This window comes from Hibiscus syriacus, unplaced genomic scaffold (genome assembly GCF_006381635.1).
Source record: "Hibiscus syriacus cultivar Baekdansim isolate YM2019G1 unplaced genomic scaffold, ASM638163v2 tig00111099_pilon, whole genome shotgun sequence".
Taxonomy (NCBI): domain Eukaryota; kingdom Viridiplantae; phylum Streptophyta; class Magnoliopsida; order Malvales; family Malvaceae; genus Hibiscus; species Hibiscus syriacus.
The window spans coordinates 251,649-270,426 of NW_024062984.1; the positions used below are offsets into that span (position 1 = coordinate 251,649).

General features: G+C 38.1%; 3 protein-coding genes and 2 pseudogenes across 4 annotated transcripts; 4 read left to right on the forward strand and 1 right to left on the reverse strand.

Moving 5' to 3' along the window:
- Window positions 1-749: 749 nt before the first annotated feature.
- On the forward strand, window positions 750-5,956 carry LOC120153216 (annotated as a pseudogene).
- A 782-nt stretch (window positions 5,957-6,738) lies between these two features.
- On the forward strand, window positions 6,739-9,201 carry LOC120153318 (BTB/POZ domain-containing protein At5g48130-like). The gene is made up of 4 exons (XM_039165303.1): window positions 6,739-7,048; window positions 7,127-7,196; window positions 7,282-8,433; window positions 8,533-9,201. Exons 1-4 carry the CDS (start codon window positions 6,942-6,944, stop codon window positions 9,199-9,201), a joined length of 1,998 nt encoding a protein of 665 aa, XP_039021234.1. The 5' UTR covers window positions 6,739-6,941.
- A 150-nt stretch (window positions 9,202-9,351) lies between these two features.
- LOC120153226 (cytochrome b561 and DOMON domain-containing protein At5g35735-like) lies at window positions 9,352-10,990 on the reverse strand. 2 transcript variants are annotated; one of them, XM_039165222.1, is made up of 4 exons: window positions 10,329-10,990; window positions 9,999-10,253; window positions 9,499-9,832; window positions 9,352-9,440 (listed from the first exon to the last, which is right to left on the reverse strand). In XM_039165222.1, exons 1-3 carry the CDS (start codon window positions 10,944-10,946, stop codon window positions 9,509-9,511), a joined length of 1,197 nt encoding a protein of 398 aa, XP_039021153.1. In that variant the 5' UTR covers window positions 10,947-10,990; the 3' UTR covers window positions 9,352-9,440; window positions 9,499-9,508. The 2 variants fall into 2 exon arrangements, with proteins under 2 accessions (XP_039021153.1, XP_039021152.1); XM_039165221.1 differs by having other exon boundaries at window positions 9,392-9,832.
- Window positions 10,991-14,463: 3,473 nt separating this feature from the next.
- LOC120153228 (cytochrome b561 and DOMON domain-containing protein At5g47530-like) lies at window positions 14,464-15,096 on the forward strand. The gene has a single exon (XM_039165223.1). The coding sequence runs from the start codon at window positions 14,508-14,510 to the stop codon at window positions 15,072-15,074; it is 567 nt and encodes a 188-aa protein (XP_039021154.1). The 5' UTR covers window positions 14,464-14,507; the 3' UTR covers window positions 15,075-15,096.
- An 897-nt stretch (window positions 15,097-15,993) lies between these two features.
- On the forward strand, window positions 15,994-17,263 carry LOC120153271 (annotated as a pseudogene).
- Window positions 17,264-18,778: the final 1,515 nt, after the last annotated feature.

Below are 18,778 nucleotides of genomic sequence, written 5' to 3' on the forward strand. Positions count from 1 at the left end.
GGCTGTTGTTAGAGATGCTTGGCGAGACCGGTGTTTTCAGAGGAAGAAAAGGAGCAGTTTTTATGCTCAATGCTTGGGGACAAGTGTAAACTTAGAATGATATCGGAGAGGCGGCAGTGCCTGCTGCTACTATGTTTAGTTGGTCAATTGCACTTTTGCAAGAATTAGAGAAAAGAGAGGAGAGAAAGAGGTGCTGAAACTATTCTCTGAACCTGACCATGCCGGGTCGAGCAAACACTATGAGCCCAAGGAAAGGGGTTGTCATTGGAACCAATTTAATTTCTTGGGTGAAGATTATTGTTTTCAAAAAGTTTAGGGTTTGTATAAGTTGAAAAGACAAATCTGGGCTTATCCATTTAATGTTGGGGTTTCTATTAAGGATCAGATCAGTGTTTCTGATTGGGCTTTTGCTTGCATGTGATTGCTGAGATCCATTTATCATTTTCTTAAGCGATGGCGTGGCAGAATTATAGCCTTTCATCCTAATAAAGTGTAAATGATGGCCAGCGTAGACCCTAATGTACCGGATTTCCACCATCAGCACCTCATTGTTCTTTCTCCAGAAGCTTCCGAAAGGGGGAACCCTTTTATCTGTCGAACCAAAACCCCGCTAAAACCCTCGCGATATACTAATGTAGTGATTCTCTCTCTCTCTCTTTCACCCGAAGGTACTAAACACACTGAGTCACCATTTCTCAACTTTCTTGAAACTAGTTCGCTTGCCCGGTTCCCTTCCCTAATCCCCAATAATGCATCGCCTCTCCCGGTGCTCAGTCTCCGCTGCCCTCCGCGCCCCTGGTACTCGTTACCGGGTTGCTGCGGCTGCTCCAATCGCCTCCTCCACTCCCATACCTGTCTCGGTACTCTCTACCTCTCGTCTCTCACTGTCTAAATCTTCGTTTCGTTTGATTAAAACTAAAGGAAAAATGTCTCTCACCTTTTCTGTTTTGTTCTGTGCGTGAGGCTTAATTGGAAGTAATGGACAAGCTCTTGCTACACTCTCTAATTCTAATCTCTTTTTTGTTTTCTAATTGATATTTTATTGGACCGTGAGCAGGCAGGGGGAGTGACAATAACACCAGGTGGAACTCGACAATAACCGGAGGGAAATGTAACACTGCCAGATATTCTGCTCAATTGAACTTGAAAAATGATTTGTTTTTGGGAAGCCGATACGTGTCAACTGCGACTGCATCTGATTCAGGAAATCCTCCTCCACCTCCAGCTGAGAAATATGAGTATCAAGTTGAGGTATGTTAAGGCCCTGGCGTGTATAAAGTTCTTATTTAGAGCTTTGATGAGTTTTATTTATGATGGTTACTGTTTCATACATGCCGGCAGGTTAGTCGTCTTTTGGATCTTATTGTCAACAGCTTGTACAGCAACAAAGAGGTGTTTCTCCTGGAGCTTATCAGATATGTTTTGAGAATTCACCCGACCATCCTTGGATTATTAAAATATGACGATTTTTACAGTAACAATAAGGTTGTTAATTATATTTTATTATTATTATTTGGTTGTTTCGAACATGAGGAACAATCTGAATTTTATTTCTTCCATTTTGGATAGGCCAATCAGTTCATACTATAGCATATACTATTCTCTGCTTCCCTGCTGGATGAAATCCAAGATAACTATATGTGTTGGTAGCGTCATTTTTCTTTATTTTTGTAATTTGAAGAGAAGCCATTAGTGCCTGGATAATTCAGAGTCGTCTTTTCAATAATTGATCTTTAATCTAAAGTTACATAAGAGCCTGTCTAGTTCCACTACATGATGTTTGGTATCCTTAAATCAATTTCATTCTTTTTTATAAGATAATCAATTTCATTTTTGTTTATGCAGCAATGCAAGTGATGCCTTGGACAAGTTAAGGTATCTAAGTGTTACTGATCCTCAGCTTTTAAAGGAAGCTGTTGATCTTGACATTCGTATCCAAACTGACAAAGACAATGGGATAATAACAATTACGTAAGTATATGAGCTGTTAGATGCTTTGGTTGTGGATTTGTTTTTAGCAATACACAATTTCTTACTTTGTTTCCTATAGTGACTCCGGCATTGGTATGACACGACAAGAACTTGTTGATTTGGAACAATTGCTCCGAGTGGGACTGCTAAGTTCTTGAAGGCTGTGAAGGTCTAATAATTAAACTAACATTTTATTTTCCTAATTCTAGGGCCAAGTGTTGTGCATTAACTAAATGTACAATTTTGCAGGAAAGTAAAGATGCTGGTACGGACAACAACTTGATTGGTCAGTTTGGTGTTGGCTTCTATTCTGCGTTTTTGGTTTCTGATAAGGTATTAATTACTTGTCATTTTAGCATGTGCATTCAGAAGTTCCCGTAGTGGCAATTGCTCATTTAATTTTATTGTAATTGTAGGTAGTCGTCTCAACAAAGAGTCCGAAATCTGAAAAACAATATGTGGGGCAAGGAGAGGCAAATGCTAGCACCTATACTATTCGAGAGGAGACAAACCCAGAGAATCTAATTCCTCGAGGAACACGCCTTACATTGTATCTTAAGGTATCTTAAGTAACTAAGAATATTTAGTACCTTTGTTTTTTGTAGTATCCTGAACTGATCTCTAGTTCTTATTGTCTGTGTGCTTTCAGCGTGATTACAAAGGTTTTGCCCATCCAGAAAGGATTCAAAAGCTTGTGAAGAATTATTCCCAGTTTGTTTCTTTCCCAATTTACACATGGCAGGAGAAGGGAATCACTAAAGAGGTCTTTCAACATGATATCAACATTTTCATTTTTCTTGACAGAAGGCATGAAGCCATCAACTAGTTTTTGGGGTAACTAACCTGTTACGCTTTGCTTATCACAGGTTGAAGTTTATGAGAACCCATTTGAAGCAAAAGAGGCTAATCAAGATGAAAATATTGAGGTTGTTACCTTCATGTAGTTTTGTCATTATCTACAGGCTCATTAGCAACGTACATGTGAGATTTTTTTTTACATGTGATATATTTTTTTTACTTTAACAGAAGAAGAAGAAAACAAAAAAAGGTCGTTGAGAAGTACTGGGATTGGGAGCTTACAAATGAGACTCAACCAATTTGGGTGAGTTGTTAAGTTTCGGTTGTGTATTTCTAAGATGTTTTATTTGTGATACTATCACTATCTCCATCTTTACAGCTTCGTAATCCTAAGGAGGTGACAACAGAGGAATACAATGAGTTCTACTAGAAGACTTTTAATGAATACTCGGATCCATTAGCATCATCACACTTTACAACTGAGGTAATGACATTGTTTAATGGGAAATGGGAAGTCATTTAAATCAACTTCAAAATCTTTATGCACTCTCTTTTTAATTATTGTGTTAAGCAGAACTGGATTGTGGCTTTAATGTCCTTCAAAGATGATGATACTGTGGAAAATATAAGCAATTTTAACATTGTTCTTACATCACTCTTGCAGTGCTTGTTATTTCACTTTTATAAAAAGTTAATAAACATTGGATTTGCAGGGTGAAGTGGAGTTTCGTTCTGTACTATATGTCCCAGCCATTTCTCCTATGGGAAAGGATGACCCAAGACAAAGAATATAAGACTTTATGTTAAAAGAGTCTTCATTTCAGATGATTTTGATGGTGAATTGGTAACCAAATGTCTTTCCTTTACACATTAGTGGAATATACTTGATTCAAATGTAATCTGACATGTGCACACCTGTATTATTTTGGTTGAATAGTTCCCTCGATATCTAAGCTTTGTCAAGGGTGTTGTGGATTCAAATGACCTCCCACTCAATGTCTCACGTGAGATTCTCCAAGAAAGTCGCATTGTACGGCCTAAATTTTCCCAGAATTCTTGTTAGATACTGAAAAAATTGCTTTTCTTGGTTAACATTTTTCTAACTGTAACTTTATGTTTTCTTGAAGGTCCGAATAATGAAGAAACGTCTGGTTCGAAAAACATTCGACATGATTCAGGGAATATCAATGAGTGAAAATAAAGGAGTATGCATTACAGTTTCCCTTTTCTCCTCCTCATTTTCCTCCTTTTCTTCCTCCACCTCTTATGTGACTTTGGAAGTATATTTACTGTAAAAAGAGACTTAAATGTTTCACGGCTAGTAGGGAATTTACTTTTTTTTTTTAAAATTGTGTGCTAATACGAACTGATCAGTGTGTTCTGCTATTATGCTTTAGTGTGCTAAAATTTGTTTGCATTGCAGGACTATGATACATTTTGGGAGAATTATGGAAAACATCTGAAATTGGGATGCATAGAGGATCGTGAAAATCACAAGCGCCTTGCACCTTTGCTCAGATCCTTCTCTTCCCAAAGTGAAGATGAGATGATAACTTTGGATGAGTATGTTGAGAACATGAAACCTGAGCAGAAGGATATCTATTACATTGCCACTGACAGTATGAACAGTGCTCGGAATGCACCTTTCCTGGAGAGACTTCTCGAGAAGGATCTTCAAGTATATCTCTTTCTTCATTTAATATTGAAGTCCACACTGCTAAATTTATCATGCTTCATTCTCAATGGTACTTTTTTTGCGTGCCATCTTCTAGGTGCTTTACTTGGTAGACCCCATTGATGAAGTTGCCATTCAAAGTCTGAAATCTTACAAGGAGAAGAATTTTGTAGACATTAGCAAAGAAGATTTGGATATAGGTTAGTCTGCGGGTTCTTATTCTCATGAAGTTTTACGTTTATCATTATTGGCTGACTAGAGCTTTCATTCTTGCTTGTACCAGCTTACTCTTAATTACTTGGCAGTTAGAACGATTGTAAGGCTGATGTTAATCATGATTTATCCATATTTTTAATATTTATGTTTGTCTCAATTATGTAGGCGATAAGAATGAGGAAAAGGATGAATTAACCGAAGAGGAATTTAGCAAAACTTGTGATTGGATCAAGAAACGTTTGGGTGAAAAAGTTGCCAATGTTAATATTTCAAACCGTCTGAGTTCATCACCATGTGTTTTGGTATCAGGGAAGTTTGGTTGGTCTGCCAACATGGAGAGGTGAATAACTGAATATACTTATGTTTGCTCTGCTTTCTTTAAAAGTTGGCATCGGTTAACATGAATAAGATTCTTTTGCAGACTCATGAAGGCACAAACTGTTGGTGATACCTCCACTTTGGAGTTCATGAAGGGTAGAAGGGTGTTTGAGATCAACCCTGACCATCCAATCATTAGAGAACTGAATGTACGGTGATGAACATTAAACTTAATTACTACTCCATTCATTATCTTTTTATCGAACAAGTTATACTCTCTGCAGGCTGCATTCAAGAGTAACCCCGATGATGAAGATGCCTTGAGAGCTATAGATCTTCTGTATGATGCGGCACTTGTTTCTAGTGGTTACACTAAGATTTTTCTCATTTTCTTCTCTGACAAGAATATCATATTGCATCAGTTTAGGACATAGTTTTAAAATTTAAGATATTTCATTCATACCCTGTCTTTTTATGTATGTTTAAATATCTGGAAGATTTTAACTCGTTGATCATCAGAAACAAGCCACTCTTAATTGTGAATATGCTGATACTCCTCATATTACTATAGTGTTGTTATAATCATCTTGATGTCATTATGCAGCCTAACAATCCAGCGCATCTAAGTGGTAAGATATACGAGATGATGGGAATGGCTATTTCGGGTAAATGGTCAACTTTTGACGGCCAGCACTCAGCATCACAGACTCCCCAAGCAGACACATTGGAAGCTGAGGTGGATGAGCCGGTCCACGCTGGTGGTAAAAAAATGAAAACTGCAGGCTTTGTTTTGAAGTTGGCTCCGTTTGCACATACCATATGTGGAGCAAATATTTTAGGTGTTTCTCAGGAGGTACCAGAGATGTAATGCCTAGGGTTTTTTTTTTTTTTTTGCAAAGATGGAATATGGTGATAAAGTTATGCCATTGAGAGCAGTAGAGTAGAACTGGTTGAACAAATTGCGAACCTTTATGCTTATTTTTCGCTAATAGAACCTTAAATGAGTTGTTGGTTAATGTATGTATTATCATGAGAACGCTCCATTTGCTTTCTAACTTTGGATGAGTACAGTTGATTATTCACTTCATGGGAACTTATTGCTTGGGGTTCAAGGAACTAAGCTGTACCTTGTTAGCATGTAATCTAACATCCCATCACATCAATGTGAATTTTGTCCCTATACGTACATACACCGTATAAGTGCATTTTTCATCGAAATACAACGGTTAAATGCAAATAAGGTACAAATTATGCCATATCAAAGTAAACAAAAAAATAAAATTAAATATCGGGGATTGAGATGTGGCGGCAGAAAGTGAGCAAAAACGTATGGAATCACAATCCAAGGCACCTCATTTTCAGAAGCCGTGCCGTCTTAGTTGTTGGCACACGCTATCAAAGCTCTCGTAACTTCACCCGCACTTCATCTCCCTACTTTCCAATTTCACCCCATTCTTTAATCTCTTTTATTTACGTTCTTCTACACCATTCATCCCAAGGTTAAATCTCACATGGACAAACGAATAAGAAAAACGGAGAGGCTTATATGACAAGTCAAGGAACTAGAAAAACTGCACAATACTCTGTTGGCGAAGGTACAAGAATTCAAACTTCTCATCACCCGAGGAACGTTTTTGATGCCTTAAAATTTGGATTTTGAGAGCTGCACTCGTGTGCATCATCTCCCTTTGACCGCTTTAAACCACCATTGAACTATATGTTCCATTAAAGAAAGCAACTTGATAAAACCCGCTTCACGTACTTTCCATCTTCCAGTGTTTTTATGGATTCTAAAATCTTCTTTATATGGTACCTTTTTACTTCGATTCTCGGGTCGGATCAGAATAATTTATTAGTGTAGGTTGAAGGAGATAAAATGGCAGTGAGAAGTGCAGTGCATGTTTGTTGTTTTTGCAGTGATATTTAACTCGGTTGGTTTTCAAAGTTCTGATCTTTTTTCTTTATGAACACGATAATGGAAGTTTCAAGTTCGAAAGATAGTTCAGTAGCTTCAAGTCCTTTCTCTTCACCCAATGTCAGTGCTCTGCTGAAAATTAAGGTTATTTCATGGTAAATACATAAATACCTTTCTAATTCTATGTTATTCATACCTTTACAGTCCAGTTCCTAAGATTTTGGTCATTTCAGGTGCCAAGAAACTGGACTTCCTGTCTCCATTCGAGTTCGAGTAGGCGAAAGGACCTTCGGCCTGCATAAGGTATGGCGATAAAAAGTAGATGAAATCAAATCCAGTTAGTTTCTGTAAAACTTGCATTGATCTTGTTTTCCTTGTACGCTGCCAGCATCCATTGTTTTCAAAGAGTGGATACTTTCAGAAGAGATTGACCGAATCGAATGAGCTGGAGTTGCCACAAGATTTTCCTGGGGGACCCCTGACATTCGAGATGATTACGCTGTTTATCTATGGCTCCACCACATTGGTTGACCCTTTCAACGTGGCTGCCCTTCGGTGTGCAGCCGAATTTCTCGAGATGACCGAAGAGTACTGCACTGGCAACCTCTGCCAGCGGTTCGATCTCTATTTGAATCAAGTGGTGTTGCAGAGTTGGGATGACACGCTGATCGTTCTCCAGAAATGCCAAGCATTGCTCCCCTGGTCCGAGGACTTCCTGATCGTGAGCCGGTGCATCGAATCCTTAGCCTTCATGTGCTGCATGGAGATTCTGGATCCGGAGAGGAGAAGGGACAAACCAGTTGTGACATTAGAGGCATTGGCGGGTGAGGCTTGGAGCAGTGAAACAGTGAAAGCAATAGCAAGCAAGGACTTATGGATCAAGGATCTCATAGCTCTACCATATGGATTCTTCAAAAGGATAATTGGTTCCTTAAGAAGGCAAGGAATGAAAGAGAAATACGTGACACCCATCATCGTTTTCTATGCAAATAAATGGCTTCTCTCCAAGAAAACACAACAATTCTGGGAAAATTCAGGTGAGGAAACTGATGACAGTGACTCGGACAACAAGGGTTCTTCCATTTTACAAGGGATTCTTGAATTACTCCCCATTGGTGAAAAACCCAGTAGGTCCATTCCTGTTGGATTTTACTTTGCAATTCTTTCTAGATCCTTAGAATTTGGTTTAACAAGTGAGAGACTAGTGAAATTGCAAGACCAGATTGCAAGTATGTTACAGTTTTCCCAGGTGGAAGATTTTATCTTTCCACAGGTTAGAACAGGGTCCATTTCATCAAGCAAGGAACTGGCCATTATGAAGAACATTTTCTCAACTTTTGCATCGTTTAACATGGAGACCAACCCTTCTCCTTCAGCAAGTAACTCCATTGTTGCAGAGTTATGGGACACATACCTTTCCCGGGTAGCTTCTGATCCACAAATGGGGCCTAAGATGTTCATTGAACTCGTCGAGTTATTACCGATATCTTATCGGCAGACACATGATCAGCTTTATAGAGCTACGGATAGCTTCCTACAGGTAAGTTTTCGATAACTTATCGCCATCCTCGAAACGTTTTCATGTATTCGTGTCGTGTTTAACTTTGAACTGAACCTCGGTCCACCTATTGGTGATCAGGCGCACAGAGGTATAACACAGGAGGAGAAAGGATCAGTCTGCAAATACCTCAACTGCCAGAAACTTTCACAAGCGGCATGCATTGAAGCGGTTCAAAATGAGCTGATGCCACTGCGTTTGATTGTCCAAGCTCTTTTTGTTCAACAACTAAACACCCACCAAGCGTTTAAAGAATGCTCGGACTCGTTTAGATTCACCCGTCAATTCTCCGGGAGCCTGTCGAGCCCGAGATGTCCGAACTCAAGAACCCTGAACCTTGAAGAAAGTCCGTACAACGACGCCGGAGAGTCGACAAACAGCAAACCATTGAGCTTGCTCCTACAAAATGACCTTCCAACAATAGAGACAAACTACGAATCAACGAGCTTTAGAGTTCAGAACCTCGAACAAGAGCTCATGGCGTTGAAAAAGACCCTTGAATGGCATGAAATGTCAAAGAAAACAGATTCGAAACAGAACAAATCGCAATGTACGAAACCATATGGTTTAGAAAGAAGGTCAGGAAGCAAGAGGAAGAACCCTCTGGGGGAAGTAACGGGTTGCATAGGTTCTGTAAATTTTGCTTCACAAAGAAAGTATGCCAGTAGGCTTATTAAGATCTTTCGTAGATTGTCATTGTTTGGAATTAGAAAATCAAAGAGAAAGACAGGAACTACTAAGTCATTCTAGCAGGTAAAATGTTATTTGAGCCACCATCTCTTTATGAAGTTAAGCTTTGGTTGCAAACCCTGACATCATGTATATATACATTAGTATTCTACAATACCATACGAAATTTAAATAAAAATAGAGTGAATACATACAATATAAGAATACATTATCTGTACATATACAAAACTCCAGTGTATAACCAGTAGATTATCCATAACCAAAACCCAAAAAAGAACAGTAAGCTGTAATAACAAATGTGGGTCATCTAAAACACTCATAAGCACATGGTGTAATAGAATAAGACTGACCAAAATAAAGAATTTTATTACACGCGCTGCCCCATGGCAGTGGCGCCATATCCATGTCCATTGGCTCCATTCATGGTGTGAGCAGGGTGCTTATTCATCTTCTTCCTCCTGATAACAACGTACCAAGTGAAAGCTTCCAACAATGTGGCCAACACTCCCAAGAATATGAGAATCCCAATGTAAATTCTCTCCCATTTGTCATCTGGATTAAGGATGTCGAAACCCTCGAAGATGTTGACGATGCTGAGGATGATGACACTGTAGCCGATCGAGTGGTGGTAGATGTTCCAATACAATCTGTATTTGTGATCCTTGTTTGGCCTCAGAAGCAAAGCAAACACCTGTCAATGAGTATTACAATTAAGAGTCATTAATAATTTCAGGGTTGGAGTAACCTTGAAGAAAAAGTCTCATTTGGTGTACTTATTCCTGATAGCAACTATATACTCGGAATAAGTGTTGGATACGGTATGGACTATGGATATGCATACGAGGAGAATAGATTACCTGAAGAGTTCCGAAACAGAAGAGGATAATGCCTATGGTCCTATGGGGATTGTGAGTGATTCCGGGGGAGTCACTGCCGAGCTTAATACCGGTCGCCCAACCGGCCACGCCGATGACATAGGCCGAAGATTGGCAAGCAACGTGGAGATAAAACCATGCAGGGTCTGCAGATTTGAACACCTTCATGTACCTAGCCGTTATGACTCCCAACGGCATCAATATTCCCCAGCTGACAGTGTTCAGTACTCCATGAACCTGGAAAATTCATGCAGCCCAAGTTTAGAAACATGGAAATGGGAACGAATCATTTTTGTGTTGGAATAAACTTACGTTTCTTCTTCTTGTTCTGGAACCAGCTGATGAACTCCCTCCGGATTGTCCCGTAAGGAAATTGATGCTTCCAGCCGATTGAACGTTGGCACCGGTAGTGGAATGGGGCTGTATTTGGTCGTTACTCACTCGACCTTCCTGCCAAACCTGGCTGGTAGACAACAAGTTTTGGGAGACTCTCAAAACGGAAAATATCGTCATTTCGTTATTCTCGAACGTCGCCGAAAGACTTTGAACCGGGAAGCTCAATTCCATCGGTTGCATGGAAGGGCCCAAGCTATCGATCGAGGTCGTGAACGCCTGAGCCACGCCACTGGAGTTGACGAAGGCAACCAAAGCCTGGGTACCCACCATTCTTGGTCCACCGGGATTGATCCCCCACGCCGACCAGTGTGACGAGGTGGTGCCGGTGTGCCGGTAGGCAACCTCAACTGTCTCGGCCGATTCATCATATGTCCAGTGGAGGTAGCTGTTCAAAGCTGGAAGATCGCTGCAGTTGGCGTATTGCCTGTTGTTGGCAAATGTTTGGGAAAGACAGGTTTGGGCAGAGGACGATGAAGCCAAGACAAAAAACAGCAGCCATGAAAACAGGACAAAGTTGCAGGCTTTGATCTGCATCTTGAAACAGAATCACCTAACCTACCTTGGAGACAGAAACAAGTTTCCAGGGGGAAAAAATTCAGAAAAATTGTTTCTTTATTTTGTTAAGTCCTTTGGGAACTCCATAACACACATACACTCACACACATATATATATATATTCTGTATGTAATAGAGACAAAAAGGAGAGCAGATTGTAGTGTGTGAAAGAGCTTGTATTCTTTGACTAATTTAATTTATATTAGTTGGTCATGATATAATTAAACTTGGTCTTGATTTCCATTTATAAAACGTGCTTTCCTTTTGGTGGTTAAAACAAACGATGAAGCATATTTCTTCTTTTTCAGATGCAAATTGCATTGTCTTTGGTACTAAAATACAAGAAAACAAAATTGTCATATTTCAAATTTATGATTTGAATTCATTTTTTTAATGTTGATTTTTATTGCGGAAATTATATTATAGAAAAATTAAAATATCAGTATTGAAACAGTCCAATTGAAGATGATGTATAAAAGGTTGTTGGTTGTTTGCTGTTCATTTGAATTAATGTAAAATATTGGAAGAACATAGAGAAGAAGACAGCAAGAGATGTTTCCCATTGACTTAGCTGCATTTGGCAATCAAAGGTAGGGATGTAAATGAGACGAGACAGATCGTGAGCCACTCGAGATCGATTCGGTCAAGGCTCGATAAATACTCGGATCGAATGGACTCGACTCGAACTCGATCTCGACTCGAATTCTTAACGAGCCGAAACGAGCTACTTGATACTCGACTCGAAAAGCTCGAGAGTAGCTCGAAAATATAATATATTAAGATTTTATTTTTTTTTAAATAAATTATTAATAATATTAACATTTATGTGTTGATTTTTTTTAAAAAATACAATAAGGTTTTCATGTATTTAAGTTTAGTTTGAGAATTCAATCTTGTTAAGTTTAAGATTTTTTTTTTCATTTCGAGTCTTTTCGAGCTGCTCACGAGCTTCAGTTCAGGATTTCGAGTTCGAGTCGAGCTTAAAAATTTTAAGCTCGCGAGTTTTCGAGTCGAGTCGAGCTCAGCAATACTCGAGCTCGACTCGGCTCGTTTACACCCCTAATCAAAGGGAACAGATCTATGTTCACGTTTGATTATCTCAAGGTTTCGGGTAAATTACCCATTTAGTTATCTACATATTCTAGTATTTATGTTTTGGTTACTCGATTATTTTCTTTAAAGATTTTGTATAACGGGTTTTTTTTGTTTTAACCATTTTTCATTAGGTTTGATTGTTGACTTAATAGATATGATAATGTGATATAGTATGATATAGTTTTAGCCCGTAAAATTTGCATTTTTATCAAGTTGATCTTAATTCGAAATCATTTAATAAATCCTTAATATTTAAAAATCCTTAATAAAAAAAACTCATAGAGTGACTTCACTAATCAAGTTGAGGTCATAGATTCAAATAGTCAGCGACGGATTCAAAAATATTTTTTAGGTTGAGTATATATATATTAACAATATAATTTTTTTGAATGGGATAGACAAAGATAAAATTTTAGATGAATATTATTAATAAAAGTAAGTGGCTAACCAATTTTTGTTAACATGTGGTTCTCCCACTACGAGCAGCTACATCTGTATGGTGTATTATAAATGATTAAGAAAGATTATAAACAATATTATCTTATAGTCACCCCAAACTATCAATGGTAATATTTGTTAAAAAATAACTCTCAATCGTTTGACGTTAAATGTTCACACCCATAGCATTTCCGATGCTCAAAACCGAGACCTCAAAGAATAACAACAATTATTTTACCACTAAATTCGCCTGACTTTGTGCAAGTGATCATGAATATAGAGTACCCAGTAAATAAATAAACCACCGTGCCTTGACTTGGGAAAAGGTCTATGCCGATTCCCGCCGGCTAAATTCGGCATTTTCTTTATTGACGCTTATTTTGTACAATTCGTTTATAAATGATTTCTTGTTACATATAGCTATGTGTTCAGTAATTCAATACCTTGTTGTCTTGTTTGACCAAAACAATGCAGCTGCCGTCTCCAGTTAGGCCTCCGCCTACGTGTCGTTTTCTTCACTGGCCGGAAGCGTTTCGGACACCGCCCATTGTGCCAGTGGCCATCTACATTCTCACACACAAGGATGGACCGAGGGGTACTGGTAGAGATTTTAAATTCTTTTATATTTTAATTTTTTTATATTTTATATTAATTATCTAATTTCACACCCTTATAATTTTTAATATTCGCACTTCTTAAAACAAATTGTAGAGTAAATTCCTGCGTCCCTGCTCACACATCTCGTTTTGTTCAACCGTAAAACCTGAAAAATAACGGCTCAAAGCATCATTCATTATCCGCTGTAATTAACACTCATCACATCATTTTATCATGTCATTGGTATAGTTAAATATAACAATCTACAAAATATGATGACATAAAAAAAGTGAAGAGTCACTTATGTAATTACTAACCAACATATTAGCATATTGGGTACAGTAAAAAATTAGTCTCTCAATTATAGGGAATTACTTTATTGAATCCCCCAACTATTTAGTTAAAAATGATCTCTAATTATAGGATGTTGCTTTTGTTGAGTTTCTTGACTATTAAAAGTTACAAAATTACTACATGATTATTCATATATTACAAACTTATCATTTTTTGTTAAAAATTGATAAAAGAATTTGAACTGGATGTTAACTAGTTGACTGATATATAATAGTAGCTTGAGATTTTGAGATCAACTTTTATCATTTTACAGTTAACAAGTTAATGTCCAGCTAAGCCTGACGTCAATTTTTTAACAGAAAATGATGAGTTTGAAATATATGAATAATCAGGTAATCATTTTATAACTTTTAATAGTCGGAGACTCAACAAAGCAATACCCTATAATCAAGGAACCATTTTGCAATTATTAATAGTCGAAAGACTCAACAAAACACCTCCCTATAGTCGAGGGATCATTTGTGTACTCTACCCTAGTATATTTTAATTTAAAATGTAATTGTATAAAAAGTACAAATAGTTCAAATAAGAAAACAAACGTATTTTATAATTTAAATAAACAGTTACCTTCAATAATTTTTAAGATGGTATAGTTTAAGCCGTTTCTCCTATATTTCTTGTTGATTCATCCAAACGACACTGCTTCATAAAACCTTTACCAATATTTTAACAAATTCGTGTTGTTACATCATATTTAAAGTATTTTATATTTGTGTAGATATTCTAAAACGTTAAAAATTCCTATTATTAATATAATTTTTATTGCACTCTCGATTTTGTTTTCTTAAATAATTTGAATCAACTTGTGTCACACATTTAGTTTTGGTACGTGAGTCTATCGGATGCAAAATCTCGAAGTCAAAATCTAATTAAACGATATCAAACGACTTACTTGAACCAACCCTGGTTAATTAGATTGTATAATAGTATTGCTAGTTTTTCGGTTTTACCTATTAGGTTGGAAACGAAAATGGTAAGACCTGGGAATATGTATATGAACCAACTGTTGGTCCCATTCGCATCCATTAGCAAACCCTAGTATTCAACCATATAGCCATGGCTAAAACCTCTATTATAATCTTGCTGCTCTGCAGTTTAACATCTCTGGTTTCCATTTCCAAAGCTGAAACTTGCTCGAACTACTCATTCCCAAGCAACCAAGTCTTCGATTCCTGCATGGATCTCCCAGTTCTTCAAGCATCGTTACACTGGAACTACAGCCAACTCACCACAAAGGTTCAGATCGCATACAGAGCCATCCAGATTCCCAGGGGATGGATTGCGTGGGCGCTGAACCCCACGGGAAGAGGCATGATCGGTTCTCAAGCCCTGCTCGCCTTCCGACACAGCAATGGCAGCATGATCGCTTACTCGACTTCCATCGCAAGCTACAACCCTTCGATGCTACCGTCCGAGCTCAGCATTCCGGTTTCTGACATCTCGGCGGAGTATGTCGACAAACAGATGATTGTATTTGGTGTGTTGGGGCCGTTGGGGAATCAAACGAGTTTCAACCATGTGTGGCAAGGTGGGAGTACGGTTTCGGACAACATTCCTCAGGTTCATCCGTTGTCGGGTCAGAACGTTGAGTCACTCGGACTCGTCAATTTCTTGTCATCTTAGGGACAAATCTGAAAGAAACATGTTTCGGTTATTGAAATTGTAAGTTTCTGAAATTTTCAGACACATCAAAAAAAGTTTTACCTGGTTGGTTCTTGGTGGAAGTTGATCGCCCTTCACTTTACTGCTCCCACTAACTAGATTTTAAGCAAATGTTATAAGATGTAATTCTAGTTTCCTTCATTAATAAAGACGTTGGAGAAACGATAGAGAAATTTAAAAAAACAATATATGATTAAATAGATTTGTATTCGACGGATTTCGATCTAATTCGATTCAATGAAGTAGGGTTTTTATATATAAAATCAGATTTTAGATAAGTTAAGATTATAAAATACTCCTCCCGCTCAACCCAATATAATTATAAAAAATATTCTTTTATGTATTTATATATTATTAACTAGTATCAACAGAAGTTGGTTAAGTGTTAAGTAGTTTGATATCACTTAAACAATGTCTTAGGTTCAAGTCATTGTGTATACAAAAAATTCATATTGAAAGACTTACCCGTCAAAACCGATGTGTGTCCCGGATCGATCCAGATTAGTCGACAAAACTTTGAAATTGCTGAGTTCACCTTTATTGGCGTGAGTGGATGGGCAAATGGGGCAAAAGGAACAAAACATGTATAATTTTACTTGGAGTAATAATTAATCCACAATCATGAAAGGGAAAGTGGAGAGAATGCTCTAATCATTCACATGCTGATCTCTATAGCTTAGCTTCAAAGCCAAGAAGAAACAATTTTCAACCAAATATCTTGAAATTTTAGTTAATTAAGGTAATTGTTTGATAAATTTCATTATAAATGGATAAAGATAAAAAAATCAATTTTAATGGAGTCTTTGCTTCAAAGCAAAGCAGTTCCACAATCATTACAGACCAATCTCATGAATGTTAAAACCAAAGCTTCCTTCCGACAATCAGCCCTGTCCGATTCCACAACCATGATTTTTGTCTTGTTCCTTTTCCTTTCCATTTCCCATCTGACCACTGCATTTTCATCTCACTGCAGCACCGTCACAGCAACCAAAACTTTCAAAAAATGCATGCCACTCCCCACACAACAAGCCTCCATTGCTTGGACATTCCATCCCCACAATGCTACGTTGGACCTTTGTTTCTTTGGCACTTTCATTTCGCCTTCCGGTTGGGTCGGGTGGGGGATCAATCCCACGTCCCCGGAGATGACCGGTACGCGTGCTCTTGTCGCGTTTCCGGATCCTAATTCTGGGCAGTTAGTACTGCTGCCTTACATTCTAGACCCGTCTGTGAAGCTCCAGAAATCTCCGCTCCTCTCTCGACCGCTTGACGTCCACTTGATTTCTTCTTCGGCTACGTTGTACGGTGGCAAGATGGCTACTATACACAATGGTGCCACAGTTCAAATTTATGCCACGGTGAAACTCGTACCGAACAAGACCAAAATTCACCATGTTTGGAACAGAGGATTGTATGTCCAGGGCTACTCCCCGACCATCCATCCCACCACATCGAACGACCTTTCCTCAATAACTACGTTCGACGTCTTGTCCGGTTCAGCCGCTACACAACACAACAACATGGATATGATGAAACTCATCCACGGAATCCTTAACACCATCTCCTGGGGAATATTACTCCCGATGGGAGCCGTCATGGCTCGTTACTTACGGCACATACAAGCTCTAGGACCTACATGGTTTTACGTCCATTCGGGGATCCAGTTATCGGCATTTTCCTCGGAACCGTGGGGTTTGCAATAGGGATCAAGATGGGAGAAATGTCACCAGGAGTGACGTATGGACTCCATAGGAAGCTCGGATTCGCAGCGTTTTGCTTGGGAGCTCTTCAAACACTAGCTCTGCTGTTTAGGCCAAAGACCACACATAAATTCAGGAAGTACTGGAAATCTTACCACCATTTTGTAGGGTATTCGTGTGTGGTTCTTGGGTTGTGAATGTATTCCAAGGCTTCGAAGTAATGGGGGAAGGCAGGTCCTATGCGAAGCTGGGTTATTGCTTGTGCTTGTCGACATTGGTGGGTGTTTGTATAGCTCTAGAAGTGAATTCTTGGGTGATATTTTGCAGGAAATCTAAAGAAGAAAAGATGAGGAGAGAAGGGCTGATTTATGGGTCGGATAAAGGTAATGGAATACACAGTGGAACCCATAGTGGAGTCCTCAGCTAAATAAATGGACACCCAAAACAGAAGAAGGAAGATTGAATACCAGATTAATGGTTCTCTAAGCATTAGGTTTGGAGTTCAATCTTTTTATGATATCAACAGGTTTCCAGTTGTTGTTTCCATGGACAAATATACATAATGAAATACGTTGCTTCGCAAAGCAACAAGTTTTTGTTCTATGCTTCTATGTAAAGTTGAAGCAAATTTTGATTTTCGATGAGATTTTTGGTTTTGGTTCATACTTTTCAATGAGAAGTTTCAAGCATGTTTTTGGTATCAAGCATGATATCAAGAGGTTTGTAGTACTCGTTTTGTTTAGTTGGAACATTTGGCAACTACAAACTCTTCAAAAGAGCCGATAGTACCAAACCCCAGTTTTCTTCATTAAGATTGCCGGCAAAACCCCGGCCCATCGACGGCGTGAAAGATGAAGCATCGACGGTGGATGCTTCCAACCAGAACAGTCACAATCATTTAAATAATTGGCTCATGCATTTTCTTTTCAAAGTAATGGGCTAAGTTCTTACAAAGGGGTATATTGTCCCCATTAGTTTCCTCCCCTATTATTGTTGGATTAATACAAAAATAAGTGTCTAAAGAATATCTCGAAAAACGTTTTAGTATCTAATTTTTTTATTATTAAAAATAGGTGTCTACCGTTAAATGACATGTGTCACATCCATATTTTTTAAAAAATATGGATGTGACGCGTCACTTGCCTAGTTTTTTAACGGTAGACACCTAAAAGTACAGCGAAGAAAATTTTAGACACTTATTTTTAACGAAAAATTCTTTAGGCATCAAAAGTTAATTGAGTATAGTTTAGACACTTATTTTTATATTAAGTCGTCATTATTAATGGTAAACATTTTTTTAATAGGAGTAGATTTGTTTAGAATTTTCTTAGTTTACCGATAACATACACATCGTGCAGATGTATTTGCTCGAACCCGAATCCTTGAAAAAGAATACCATTTCCCATTATCATTAAGTCCCTCAATGGGCTCAAAGAAGTGAACAACTTTAAACACATTTTATAGGGATGAAAATGGTTAGGAAGGGTTCATCCCTTTTGGGTTTATTAGATAATCTAGAGAACATCTACTTGAGGAAATGGCAGGTTGAGATTGAATAAGAGATTATTTTAGATAAAGCTGCAAGCCAAATGGTCAAACATTATTATAATCTAAAAGCATTGTTCATAGTTGAATGCAGCAGGGGAACAACTTGGATCATGCTACATATCGCCCAAGCCATTCATTTGGCAATTTGCAAATATTTAAACCTTATTCTCTGCCAAATTGGCACCTAAAACAGGGACTGCAAGCCTGATTCGAACCTGATTCTAATCAATGGCCATCGTGCATGAAAGAGTAAGCAACTTGACATTGTAGATTGAATATAACAAACAAAAGCAGCAAACGCATAACTAATTATGAACACGGTTTCCGTATTTCGTGTCGAAAGCAACTAAAACCATTCATTTCAGTATTTCAAAAGAAAGCTTCAACCCTGTTAGAACAAAAGTTTCAAAGGTCTTA